The sequence below is a fragment of the Electrona antarctica genome (assembly GCF_951216825.1).
Source record: "Electrona antarctica genome assembly, chromosome: 24".
NCBI classification, from domain to species: domain Eukaryota; kingdom Metazoa; phylum Chordata; class Actinopteri; order Myctophiformes; family Myctophidae; genus Electrona; species Electrona antarctica.
Window position 1 is genome coordinate 14,965,857 of NC_136803.1, and position 14,135 is coordinate 14,979,991.

At 44.4% G+C, this 14,135-nt stretch overlaps 1 protein-coding gene across 1 annotated transcript in view; it reads left to right on the forward strand.

The window, feature by feature from the left end:
* The first annotated feature begins 747 nt into the window (after positions 1-747).
* The window catches only part of gucy1b2 (guanylate cyclase 1, soluble, beta 2), a 41,923-nt gene continuing 28,535 nt past the window's right edge, over positions 748-14,135 (forward strand). The window contains exons 1-9 of the mRNA XM_079495959.1: positions 748-794; positions 1,288-1,361; positions 1,646-1,740; positions 5,781-5,941; positions 6,480-6,579; positions 7,938-8,041; positions 8,911-9,012; positions 9,841-9,952; positions 11,006-11,202. Of these exons, the coding sequence (XP_079352085.1) occupies positions 792-794; positions 1,288-1,361; positions 1,646-1,740; positions 5,781-5,941; positions 6,480-6,579; positions 7,938-8,041; positions 8,911-9,012; positions 9,841-9,952; positions 11,006-11,202 (948 nt within the window). The 5' untranslated portion in view covers positions 748-791. The remainder of the gene's footprint in view (positions 795-1,287; positions 1,362-1,645; positions 1,741-5,780; positions 5,942-6,479; positions 6,580-7,937; positions 8,042-8,910; positions 9,013-9,840; positions 9,953-11,005; positions 11,203-14,135) is intronic.

Below are 14,135 nucleotides of genomic sequence, written 5' to 3' on the forward strand. Positions count from 1 at the left end.
ATGAATGAATGTACCATTGTAAAGCGCTTTGAGCACTTGGAAAATCGCTATAAAAATTCAATTCATTCATTATAACAATAAATGTGAATATTTAAGAACAAATCATTTGCCATTTTACTTTGAAAGTCCAAAGTCAGTCCCTTTGACAGTACTATTGCCTATGTAGTCTGAGCTTCATGACCAATGCCATATTGTTGAAGTTGAGGAGTGCACATATAAGAAGACAGACTCTTACCATAGCCAAGCCCTGCTGTAGATGGAGGCTGTGCTCGGTTTGATTCGGTGTGATGTATTTCAGCCTGCTGACCATAACTAAAAGTAAAGTTATGTACTTATTTAGCGCCATGATGACAAACCACACAATGTTTGAATAGCAATGGCTGATTGAGATTATTATTATCCACTAATGAACCTGCTGCATTGTGCTGGTGGTAATCCCTCAATTTATAAACTCTGGAATGCTGTTGAAATCATGCTTCTCGGCCAGGTAGAATTGACCTTGCTGAGTGGAACAGATATTGTAATGTCTGCTGTTTCCTGTGTGTGTGTGTGTGCGTGCGTGCGTGCGTGCGTGCGTGCGTGCGTGCGTGCGTGGGTGCGAGGTAGAGAGAGAGAAGGAGGGAGCCTCAGGGACATTTCTGAGTGTGTCTGAGAGAAGAAGAGAGAGGTGGACAGAGAATCAAAGAGGTTGAAAGAGAGAAGAAGACTCCCACATTTATCATTCAAGGAAGATTTAATTGTGCTAAACCATCATTTGGAGCTTGAGTCCAACTGAAGCAATTCCAGGAGACATGGTGAGTAAACCTGTCTCTCCGATAATCACACTGCACAATGCAAATATATGTAGATCCATTGATAACCATGATCCATGATCCATGATCCATGATAACATTTTGACCAAATTAATTAAGATCAAAGATGTTTCTTCACTTTCAAGATTCATGTTCACTGATGATCTAGATTGAACTGTTAATGTGTTTTGCACACACTTCAAAAAGAGCATGGCATAGGCATTCTTCTTGAATAATATTATACATTCAATAACAATATAACAATAACAATAAACAATATAATTTTAATCTTAATGTACATACCAATGTGAATCACCTTTGACATTTTGTCTATAGGGTGTACTGTTGTACTGTGTATGTGATGTTTGTTTATGCATTGTATCTACTGTGCGTGCGTGCATGCGTTTTACATTTGTATGGCAGTAGTGGATGCTAGTGAGGAGGTGAATTACAGTAAAGCTGTGATGTCAACAACATGTGTGTTATCTATCTGCAGTACGGTTTCATCAACACCTGCCTCAAGTCTCTGGTGGCGGAGAAGTTTGGAGAGGACACATGGGAGAAACTGAGGTGCGTGCGTGCGTGCATGCGTGCGTGCGTGTGTGTGCGCGCGCATGCATGGCATGCATGCATGTGTGCGTAATATTCTTAGTAGTAGTATAGTGATAATTGTAGTAGTTTGAGCAGCAGTGGTTGTAACACATATAGCCGCAGAAAGTAGTGGGGTTTAGAAGTCGTTGTAAAGGTTTATCTCTTTCTCATGTCTTCAGCTGTGTGTGTGTGTGTGTGTGTGTGTGTGTGTGTGTGTGTGTGTGTGTGTGTGTGTGTGTGTGTGTGGTGTGCGTGTGCTGCAGGTGCCTGGCAGGTGTACAGGAGCACTTTATGACCTATGAGGTGTACGACGACGCCTTGACCCTCAAGCTGGTACAGGAGGCCTGTTGCATGCTGGGTAGGATGTTTAGAATGCAAACTCTACTTACTCTACTTAACATTCCCTGTTATTCTCCATATGCAGACCGCGGCCATCTTACCATATAAGTTAATGGCAAGGTGCTACCTAGGTGCAACTTCCATTGGCAGCCCATTCATCAAAACAGAAAAGTCCTTGTATTAAACAACGTCAAACTCACCAACATTGCAGCTGTACAGAAAGCTTGAATTATTCTCTTTCTATCCTCAAAGTGTTTGTTTCATAAAAATCCACTGTATAAGGTACATGTTATGAGCTACTTTGTAGGTGATTCTTTTTCTAAGTGCTGGAGTTTGGAAGTGCTCGTTAGATATCACTCAACTGACCTGTGTACCACCTGTTTTGATTTAGCACATAATGCAAGAGGCAATGGGTCATACAAACCTCACATCCCCCAACATGAGATCAGCCTGTGCTATAAACCAGTTTGGAGGCAAATAAATTAAATGTGGCCGGTGAAACATCGACTCCATGACCTTGTATACCAGTGGTTCCCAAAGTGGGGTCCGAGGACCTCCAGGGGTCCTTGAGGGAGTTCCAGGGGGTCCCCAGCTAAATTATAGTTTGGAACCAAATGGACACTTATGGGTCTGTAAACTCAGAGAGTGTACAAATGGAACCCTCAAAAATCATATTTGAACTGGGGACCCTCCCGCCCTGACAAGCACTTGGAATTGTAGGAGTTGAGGCATTGCATTTAGATTGACTTGGTTCCAAATATATAATTTATAAATTATAACAGATATAGGCTACAATAGTATAATTAGTTGATTTACTTTTGCAGTAATGGTATTACTTTTCTCTTTGTTTCATTTTAGATGTTTTTAAGTCATTCAATTATTGTCACAGAAATGTCCAGATGCATATATACACTTATACTGTATACTGGTTTGTTTACAATATGAGCATTTCTACCCTAGATAGATCTTGCTGGTCATTCCCCTGATATGATGTGTACTGTAGGCTGTGTTCTGCTTTGACAGTAATTGAAAATCTACTGGGTCCCTTTGGTTTTATGTTCTAGAATCTACAGGGACTGCCTGTGAGTGTTTTCCTCTATCATTACTGATAGAACACCAACAACACAAACAAGTCCACACCTGGGAGACCCGGCTGCATACGGTGCCTGATTAGGTCTGTATAGGCCTGAAACAATTAAGCCAATGGACTCCAGCAAGTAAACAATTAGAGACAAGTAAAGTCATTGATAAGTGATGTATCTGAACCATGAGAGCCCCGGAGAAAAGTTGTGACACACGGCAGACAGCAGAAGCAGATCCGAGATGATGTTGTTTATTTCACAAGTACACAGCGCAGCAATGCATACAGGTTAAAGCTCACGCCAGCCAGAGATGGCCTGACGTGCATCCACAAGGCTCGCGCCCGACTGACAAAGAGTCCCATCTTGGTCAACCTTTTAAGCAGTTTACATGAGTGTAGGGTGTCAACAGAAATATGCATACATTTTAGTGACAAGTCCTTTGATCAATCAGTCTGTTCCTTCATGTCAACAAACTCCTTTGTACAAATAGCCACAGGAAGGCACATAGCAAATGGCCAGGCCCTCACCACATGGGACCGGGTGTGGGAGCCTGGAGTGGAAGACAGTCACACACACCCTACAGACACCTCCAAATGAAAGTCAAGATGAGCACAGTAGCACACATTACTTATAGAATTATGAATTCCAGATTAATCATAACCCCCCTTATGACCGTCCAAAAGACTGTCATACTAAAATATGGAATCATAATTCTTACCACCCCCCTTGATCCTCAGCTGGACGGTACATTCAAGACATCAGAAACAGCAGCATTACAGTAGGACTTTCCCCAAAATGGTTTACAGACATTTAAGATTACAGCTTGTCATAAATGATTACATTACATTACATTTCATCCTCGATGTGCTTTTAGGACTCTCTCTGTGTTACTTTAATCTTAGGCTAAAACATAAAAAAAATAAACACTTACAACATTCACTTCATGATCCCTTAGGTCATGGACGGACCATCGTGAGACCTGACCACCTCTTTGTGATTCACACCCACGGAAACAACATATAAAAAACTACATCTTAGCTTAAAAACCACAGTAAAAATCCCCTTTACACCTCGATAACTCAGCTGTCTGTAATTCAAATCATTTTTCCGACAAATACCTAATCCTAAACAAAGAATAATGGTCAAATGATTAGTACAAATAATAACTGACATTTAACAGACGTTGCCGCTTTCAGGAAATTTAGGACGTGCAATAACATATACGTTTATAATGCTTTAAATAAAACTCTGCTCTACTAGGGTAGTACATAATAAATGACGCTGGACCCTTGTTAACCAGCTAAACAGTAATAAGAAAAGATAAAAATACATTAACAGGCCAGAGTTTAAGCAATATTCAACTTAATATTCTCTTCACGTCGAGGAAATCACCTCATTGTTGCATAAGTAGGCTACTCATGACTCAACTTATCTAATTATACGACAAAAACATACAATCAACACGAGGCCTATTAATTCATGTTGAAACAAACACGACGCACAATTTGTAATCAGAGAGAAGGGAAGTCCATCTTCGCCTCTGATATATGGACAAAGAAAAATCTTCTGTTGCTGCTCTCCTAGTTACCTTGAAATGTTCGCCAGGCCACGGATCAAGTTGAGAGTCTGTTCACCGCTGTTTTTCGCTGTAAGTTCTCGAAGCAAACTCCATCACATCTCCCTCCCCCCTCCCAGCTCTGTCTCCTCAGAGCCGGGAAGAAAAATGCCGTTGCGTAACTTCATCACAGACGCCTCGTAGACGACCGTAAGGCCCTCAGCTTGTGTTGGTCAGCCGGCCAAGGAAAGTGAAAACCACCGCCGCGCCATGCGTCGAGTGGTCGCCTCTCCCGGGAACCATGGGGTCCCCGCCGCCGCGCTGCGCTGCGTCCCATCACCTCGTCGTCCACCGCCAGCGCGCTGACGCAAAGACGATGGTCCCCGCCAACCGCAGCCGCACACCGCCCACCGTCTCCCCGCCGTCGATGCGACCGCTCCAGTCCATCCTCTCGCAGGGCAGGGTCGTGAGGCAGCCTGTAGCCGGCGAAGGCCTCCATCCCCATGTAGACGCACTGAACGCTGGATCACACGTCCCCGTCGTTGCTCACAAAAACTCCCCACCTCGAATTAGACTGAATAAAAAAGCCGCCGGTTCTGTTTGTCTGGCACATAAAAAATGTCCAATGACAACGGATTTCGGACACCATCTGATGTATCTGAACCATGAGAGCCCCGGAGAAAAGTTGTGACACACGGCAGACAGCAGAAGCAGATCCGAGATGATGTTGTTTATTTCACAAGTACACAGCGCAGCAATGCATACAGGTTAAAGCTCACGCCAGCCAGAGATGGCCTGACGTGCATCCACAAGGCTCGCGCCCGACTGACAAAGAGTCCCATCTTGGTCAACCTTTTAAGCAGTTTACATGAGTGTAGGGTGTCAACAGAAATATGCATACATTTTAGTGACAAGTCCTTTGATCAATCAGTCTGTTCCTTCATGTCAACAAACTCCTTTGTACAAATAGCCACAGGAAGGCACATAGCAAATGGCCAGGCCCTCACCACATGGGACCGGGTGTGGGAGCCTGGAGTGGAAGACAGTCACACACACCCTACAGACACCTCCAAATGAAAGTCAAGATGAGCACAGTAGCACACATTACTTATAGAATTATGAATTCCAGATTCATCATAAGGCTGATAAATCAAGAATCAGAAACAATTGTGTAGTCACCTCACAGGATTACAGGTGTATAGAAGTGGGTGAAATGTGTTTGTTGTTTTCAAGGAGAGAAAAATAAAAAAGAAGGGGCAGGGAGAGCAAGGAGAAAGGAAGTTAGACATGTCATGACATATAGACCTTGTAAAGGTTTCTTGGTTAGCATGCCTTTTCAGCTTTGTGTGTGTGTGTGTGTGTGTGTGTGTGTGTGTGTGTGTGTGTGTGAGTGCGTGCGTGCGTGCGTGCGTGTGTATGCAGATGTCTCCTCTGAGCAGGTGCTCCATCTCTTTGGACAGCACTTCTTCGGCTTCTGTAAGAAGGCAGGTTATGACACCATGCTGAGAACTCTGGGAGGAACCCTGACCCAGTTCATAGAGAACCTGGACGCTCTGCACAGCTACCTGGCCCTGTCCTATGAGGTGTGTGTGTGTGTGTGTGTGTGTGTGTGTGTGTGTGTGTGTGTGTGTGTGTGTGTGTGTGTGTGTGTGTGTGTGTGTGTGTGTGTGTGTGTGTGTGTGTGTGTGTGTGTGTGTGTGTGTGTGTGTGTGTGTGTGTGTGTGTGTGTGTGTGTGTGTGTGTACTGTAAGGTGGGGAATCTTGGTCTTGGGTGGGCAGTTGATGTGGGTCTTCTCACATGGTGTGCAGGGTTTCCTGGTTCCTGGAACATGCCAGCATACATACACCTACACCCAGACCGCTGCAGAGACCTTTAGAACAGTGGTTCTCAAACCTTTTCATGTCAAGGACCCCTAAGGTGTATTATTTGGCCGATGACCCCCACCTGAGAAGATTATGTAGTAGCCATAGTAGCCAAGGACTTGGCAACGCGAGGCTTGGCAATGCAAAGCTTGGCACTGCAAGGCTTGGCAATGCGAGGCTCTGCAATACAAGTCTTGGCGACGCAGAGCTTGGCCATGCAATGTTTACAGTTAACTTCCCTTTAACTGTGGTTACCAGGAGATGAATGCACCATCTTTCCGTACGGAAAGGTCTGAAGACGGGATACTGCTACTGCATTACTACTCTGACAGGAAGGGCTTGTATCATATTGTACCAGGTAAAAGTTATTTTACATTGCATGTAACCTTCATTTAACCATGCAGGCAAAACAAAACAGATTCTCATATTCCCATGCCTGTTAGGAATTGATCCATTTAGAAAAGTCTAATATTATGAATAAATTATTATTTGGCCATGGTCTATTCACTCTATTGTGTTGTGTTTCTATTCTATGCTGTTGTATTTCTGGCTGCATGCAGGCATCATCGAGGCGGTCGCCAACGACTTCTTCGACTGTGATGTGAGCATGAGGGTTGTGAGCCAGTCTGAAGAGGACGAGCGCACGGGGAAGAAGGAGCATGTGGTGTTTGAGGTGGAACAGACCAGCAGGGCCGTCAAGACCACCAACCGCAGCCCGGCCACGGCAGAACCGGGCCAGGAGAGAGAGGAGAGGGTACGTAGCATACTAGGAATGTGTCAAAGTGAGAAATGAAAATCGGGGGTGAAATTGGGTGAAATTGTTCTGGGGATTTGTTCAATTCGAATGAATTACACCCATACTAGGTATCCGCTAGCATATCTGGTATTATCCCCTGACGTCCCTGTCTTTGGGCACATTTTCAAATAAAGAAAAGAAGGATTAGCAGAAATAACAGATCTATAGAGGGTATGCGTGTGACATCATCATAGGAACGCCTACTGAGTGGCAAAAAACGACTTTCTGGCCTTGACAGCCCATACATTCAAACAGAAAAGTCCTATCTGATTGCATTAAACAATGTTAAACGACCATAAACTCACTTTGACTCACTTTTTGAGTGGTGCAAACCACTCCAACAACCAGCTTTGTCTGTGTGTACCTGTGTACCTGTGTACCTGTATGTGGCCCCACGTACATGTGAGCATGGTTGCTATGGTTAGTGTGTGACGTCACTGCACCACTCAGTTCACACGGGTGTGATTTTTATTTAAATAACACATTGAGTATACTGTAAAAGGTCTCCCTTGATCAATGTGGATTTCCCTTTTGGTGACTGTGTTGCTGCTGTGTTTTCAGGAGAAGACTTTGAGGAGGATGAAGGAGAGGTGTGTGTCCCTGCCTGAGCGACCGGCTGGGAAGAGGAGTCACTGGGGGCTGGTCAGGACCGTGGTCTTCTTAGGTAAAGGTTGGAACTTATAGGAAAAGGTCGGAACTGTTTGTGTTTGGAATTAGTCACTATAAACCTGATTTGAAAAAAAAAAAGAAGAAAGAAAGAAAGAAAAAATATATATATATATTAACTGCTATATATTAACTGCTCCATGTATTCAATTAGATTAAAATATGTTACGTCACTGAATCAGATTCACAACGAGTTCAAACAAATCAAAGTCTCTAGCTGTAACTCTAAGGGGTGTGTTTGATGTACCTTCCAGGCCAGCTCCAGAGCACCTTCACACCCTGCTACCCCGACAAGCTGTGGCTGGAGGAGCATGTGTTCTGTAACAACTTCCCTTTCCACATCGTCTTTGACAGAGAAGTAAGATGTATGCTGTGTCACAGTCACTGTGTAGCTCTCACATGTGTAGCTGTGCACGGTCTGTACAACACTTATACGACAGGGCTCTTCTACAGGGGGTCCGACCCATTTTTAAGAATTTCTGATTTTTTATTGAGAGGATGGCCCCTTGAGATGCAGCATCTCGTTTTAGAGGGGGTCCTATACATACAACTTCAACATAGGGGGGGTCCTCAGTTACTCTAGGGGTCCGGGACCCCTATAGGCGGTCCTCAGAGATACTACAGGGAGTGCCGCCAAATCTTTGTGTGATAGGACTTTCTTTTTTTATGTTAACCACTTGAATCCCTATTCTGAGGAGAACTTTAGCCAAAAATAGCAGATCTACAAGCTCTTGTAGATCTGCTATTCGGCTATTTTCGGCAAAGCGTTTTGGTGTGGAGGAAAAAAGAGCAGGCCAAGTACAGAGTGAAAGGTCAAGTATTGACAGTTGAAGTGGTAAATGTCTGAAAATACACATGAATCCAACATACACTGATGGTAGTGCTGTCAAACAAGTCTTTGACGCTATCTATGAAATCTATAAAAAAGTTAAATATGCAACACAATTTGATACATATGTAGTGGGGCGGGGGTCACTGTTTCCTCTCTCTCTCTCTCAGCTAAGGTGGCCTTGGCCTGAAAAAGATTGAAGACCCCCCATGCGTTTACAGTAACACTTATTCAAGTTGGGTTTATATTTTAAGCTCACACGCAACGACACACGTTTTGCCAGTCTCTCAAAGTCTTCAAATGTACTATTGCAACAGCCGTGTATGCTCATGCAGTCATACAGCCTCTCTCTCTCTCTCTCTCTCTCTCTCTCTCTCTCTCTCTCTTTCTCTCTCTAGCTGAAGGTGAAACAAGCTGGGTTGAACGTCCAGAAGTTTGTTCCAGGACTACAGATCATTGACATCAGACTGGATCAATACTTCACTATCGTACACCCACAAGTACGGCACTGCAAACTGCAGGATAGAATAGACTAGACGTCACATCAGGCTTGATCAGTGCTCCCCCTGTGTCCATCCTCGGTATTGGAATACTGTAGAGCAGTGTGGTTCTCAACCTTTTCAGACTGTGACGTGATATAAATATAATCATATTATTTGAACTGGGGAGCCCCACTCTGATAAGCAGTGTGGGACCCCCAGCTGTTTCCCTGTCTCTCTACATCTACAAGGTGACCTTTACCATCTCTGTCTCTCTACAAGGTGACCTTTACCATCTCTGTCTTGTATGTCTCTCTACAAGGTGACCTTTACCATCTCTGTCTCTTTACAAGGTGACCTTTACCATCTCTGTCTCTATACAAGGGGACCTTTACCATCTCTGTCTCTCTACAAGGTGACCTTTACCATCTCTGTCTCTATACAAGGTGACCTTTACCATCTCTGTCTCTCTACAAGGTGACCTTTACCATCTCTGTCTCTATACAAGGTGACCTTTACCATCTATGTCTCTATACAAGGGGACCTTTACCATCTCTGTCTCTTTACAAGGTGACCTTTACCATCTCTGTCTCTATACAAGGGGACCTTTACCATCTCTGTCTCTCTACAAGGTGACCTTTACCATCTCTGTCTCTATACAAGGTGACCTTTACCATCTCTGTCTCTATACAAGGTGACCTTTACCATCTCTGTCTCTCTACAAGGTGACCTTTACCATCTCTGTCTCTATACAAGGTGACCTTTACCATCTCTGTCTCTCTACAAGGTGACCTTTACCATCTCTGTCTCTCTACAAGGTGACCTTTACCACCTCTGTCTCTATACAAGGTGACCTTTACCATCGAGAGCATCAGGAAGTTCATCAACAGCCAGTTTGTTCTCAAGACTCGCCGGGAGATGGTTCCTCAACATCAACAACACGCCATGCTCAAACTACGAGGTAGGACGGGGTAGGATGGAGGGGACAGAACAAACTACGAGGTAGGATGGAGGGGACAGGACAAACTACGAGGTATAGGATGGAGGGGACAGGACAAAAACGGGGTATAGGATGGAGGGGACAGGACAAACTACGAGGTATAGGATGGAGGGGACAGGACAAAAACGGGGTATAGGATGGAGGGGACAGGACAAACTACGAGGTATAGGATGGAGGGGACAGGACAAACTACGAGGTAGGATGGAGGGGACAGGACAAACTACGAGGTAGGATGGAGGGGTGTAGATTGTGGAAGGAAGTATAATAATATGTATTGTATTGACTTATCCTTAAAGTATACATTGACCCAAGCAAAACAAATTTCCCTTGTGGACAATAAATAGATCTAATCAACATATCACATAGTGTTCAGTGGTGAAGCCTCAACCATACAGGCGGGCTGCTTGTGCTCATGTGTGGTCAGGGTCAGGGTGTTCCCAAACCTTTCTGGCTGCAACCCCCACAGCATAATCATATTAAACTGATAACACTGATAAGAACTTGGAGTTGAGGCGTGTACATTTAGTTTCTATCTAGCGAGATAAAAACCATATACCATACCATGACTAAAACTGAGACTAAATGTATTAAGTAAATTCATCAAGGAATAAACTAAATATAAAATGGGAGGGACTAGTGGAGAAGAGATCCAGTAAAACTAAAAGAGGCAAGTCATTTTATGTTTGGTTGCGCTCTGAAAATAGTCGATCTACCAGTAGTTTACTACTAATTGAGGGCAAGCTTTACAAAAAGCTCGTAGTAGAATCAGCCATTACGACGCCATCAAGGTCCAGCAAAATACATTTTTGTAGAAAAAAATAAAATCTAAAAATATGTAGTCGAAAACTAGACTAGACTAAAACTAAAACAATTTTGATTACCTAAAATTTGACACACAAAAAAAGACTAAAACTAAGTGAAAATTTGCTTTCACCATCACCACTGTAGGTCAGATGATATGGATGCCCTCGGTGGACTGCATGCTCTACCTGTGCTCTCCCATCAACACTCTAGGTCAGATGATATGGATGCCCTCGGTGGACTGCATGCTCTACCTGTGCTCTCCCAAGCTGCGGAGCCTGCAGGAGCTCCAAGAGAGAGGCCTCCACCTGGCCGACATTGCCCAGCACGACACCACCCGAGACCTGATCCTGCTCAACCAGCAGAGGCTGGCCGAGATGGAGCTCACCAACCAGCTGGAGAGGAAGAAGGTTGGACGGAAACCGCAATATTCTAACTAATAAGTTTAGTAGTTTAGTTTTGTGTCCAGGTATAGCTCAGCTCTGGCCTTTGGACCGCAGGTTCATGGGTTCGATCCCAGGCACCGCCAGCTCAGCGTATGGGTAGCACGGTTTGGGTGCGGCAAGTCGTGCGGGAAGTACTGGGTTCTGATGGTAGGTGTGGCGCTCCACCTCAGCAATCCATCTCCCACAGGTCTAGCACATTGTAACGAGGACAGACTCCCTCCCGCGTGTTACTGGCTGATACCGACAATAAGCCACTCTCAACCTACTTTTTAGTAGTGAATGCAAAATGACCATGTATGGCACCGACATTGAGGACGGCAGAAGAAAGGGAGGGGCTGTTGTGATTGGCTGGAAGGTCTGCTATTCTATGCTCTGATCGTCTCTAATTAATTATAATTTTAGTAGTGAACGCATAATTACATATTATGTATGGCGCCGAAATTGAGGATGTGACTTGTGAGTGTAACGCAGAAACCTGTGGCCTGTAGAATGATGTGATTTGCATAGAGTGGTCCGAATGGGCAAAAGAGGTGGCTGAAATGTGCCTGAATAATGAATGCGTTCAGGCACATTTCGGCCTGGCTTCTACAGTATGTGGATCTCTGCAGTCATGGTGATGTTGTCATATATTGATGATGTCATAGTGTACACAAATGGCTCAAACATGGACGGCCCACGCTAGTCATCATTCCTAGGCTTGCACTAAAAATGGTCTGTTTCGTGTGATGTCAGACCTCAGCTCCTGGTCAGCCTACATAAGGTGTGAATTGTTGCTAGACTTTCACTCCATCTCAGTGCGTCTTGTAGAGATTACCCTAAAGAGTTTCCTGAGAGAGACGAAACAGTAGAAGAAGAGGGAGTAGTATAAGGGAATACTCCCAGAGAGGAACCTAACACTCTTGTCCCTATCACAGTTCATCTACTGTAGCATCGGATTTGATGATGGAAGGAAGGAGTGAGTCCCAATATGTCCAGACTCGGGTCTCCTGTTCTGAGTGTCCATATGCCTGTGCCTCCACCTTCCACATGTGAAAAGGTCCCACAAGGACCTCTACTGCCAAACGCTGAGGAATGGACAGATGCCCTCAGCAGCCTGTCAGCAAATGAACAGCCCTGTAACCAGCCAGAAACAAGCAGACACAGATTCAGTCAGGTCACTTGGAGTTACATATGCGTACCCATACTGGAGAAAAACCCTACCACTGTAAACAGTGTGACAAGAGTTTCAGACAGTCTGGTACCCTGGAGTCACACATGCGTACCCATACTGGAGAAAAACCATACCACTGTCAACAGTGTGACAAGTGTTTCTATAACTTAGCTCATCTGCGGTCACACCAGCGTATCCACACTGGTGAAAGGCCTTTCCACTGTAAACAGTGTGAGAAGAGTTTTGCTCATCTAGGTAATCTACAGAAACACCTGCGTACCCATACTGGAGAAAAACCATACCACTGTCAACAGTGTGACAAGAGTTTCAGTCAGTCTGGTACCCTGGAGTCACACATGCGTACCCATACTGGAGAAAAACCTTTCTACTGTAAACTGTGTGGCAAGAGTTTCAACACGTCAAGTCACCTGAAGTCACACCAGCGTATACACAATGGAGAAAAAGCTTTTCAACTGTCAATAGTACAGTTCATCTAACTGGAAGAGACGCCTGCTGCGTGCGTATCCACTCTGCAGAAAAACCGTACCACTGTCAACATATGACAAGAGTCTCAGTGTGTTATGTGACCTGAAAGAGACACCAGTGTGTATCCAGGCATGAAAAAAGTGGCATGTCCATATATCCCCATCAAAAACGCGGGCCAGGGTGCTAAGGATTGGGGCCGACTTAACTGTCTATTTTCTCTGAATCTACGTAGTTGTCCATGGTTTTGATCAGAACGGCAATTGTTCTGTCCTAATTTCTGACTTAACCAAGCATCTCGTTTGGAATATAAACAAGGTAGTAATGGAAGATTTTGGGGGGATGGGGAGGAAATGTCAACTTCTTAAATTTCTACTTTTTGAGGAGCCCAACGCCTGGCTTTTCATTGTGACATTATGTGGCTGCCAAGTCTATGGACTTTTTATTGTTTGCTTTAAATGCCTAAATTGTAAATTGTAATTGTTTACATAAGGATCCTCCATTTTAAATTCATCAGAACAAAGACGTACAAATGTACACTTCTCTGCAAAAAAAGGAAATCATCAGTTATACAACTGTGTCATCATGGCGTGATCCGTCATTTGGTCACAGCATTGTGATCGTTTATGGGGCTCTTTGCTCCTCTTCGTGGATACTATAACACTGTTTTCATGACCTAAGTTGATCTACAACTGCAGGTACATTAGGCCAGTGGTTCCAAAAGTGGGGTCCGGGGACCCCCAGGGGTCTTTGAGGGAGTTCCAGGGGGTCCCCAGATAAATGATATAGTTAGGAACCAAATGGACCCTTATGGGACTGTAACTCAGAGAGTGTACAAATGGAACCAAATGGACCTGTTATTGGTTCCATTTGTACACTCTCAGAGTTAAATTAACTTTGATTTTACAATACACATTGGGGTCCCGAAGATGGGGGACCCCAATGGGGACCGTAGCCTAAAACTGGGGGTCCTTGAAATGAAAATGGTTGAGAATCACTGCTAGAGCCGTAAAAATCTTCCCTTATGGGGGGTCCCTGGCATATCTTTTCAAATGGGGGTCAGCAGGCTAATGAGTATCATTTTTGGGGTCCTTGACATGAAAAAGTTTGGGAACCACTGCATTAGGCTCCTTTGAAACTGAATACCACTGATACCAACCAATGGCAGGTCTGCTGCAGAGGGATGTGCAGGTAAATGACGATGCTCCGTGAGGACAGGGAATGGAAAGAGGAAGGCAGGCTCACAGACCTTTGAACTTGGCTG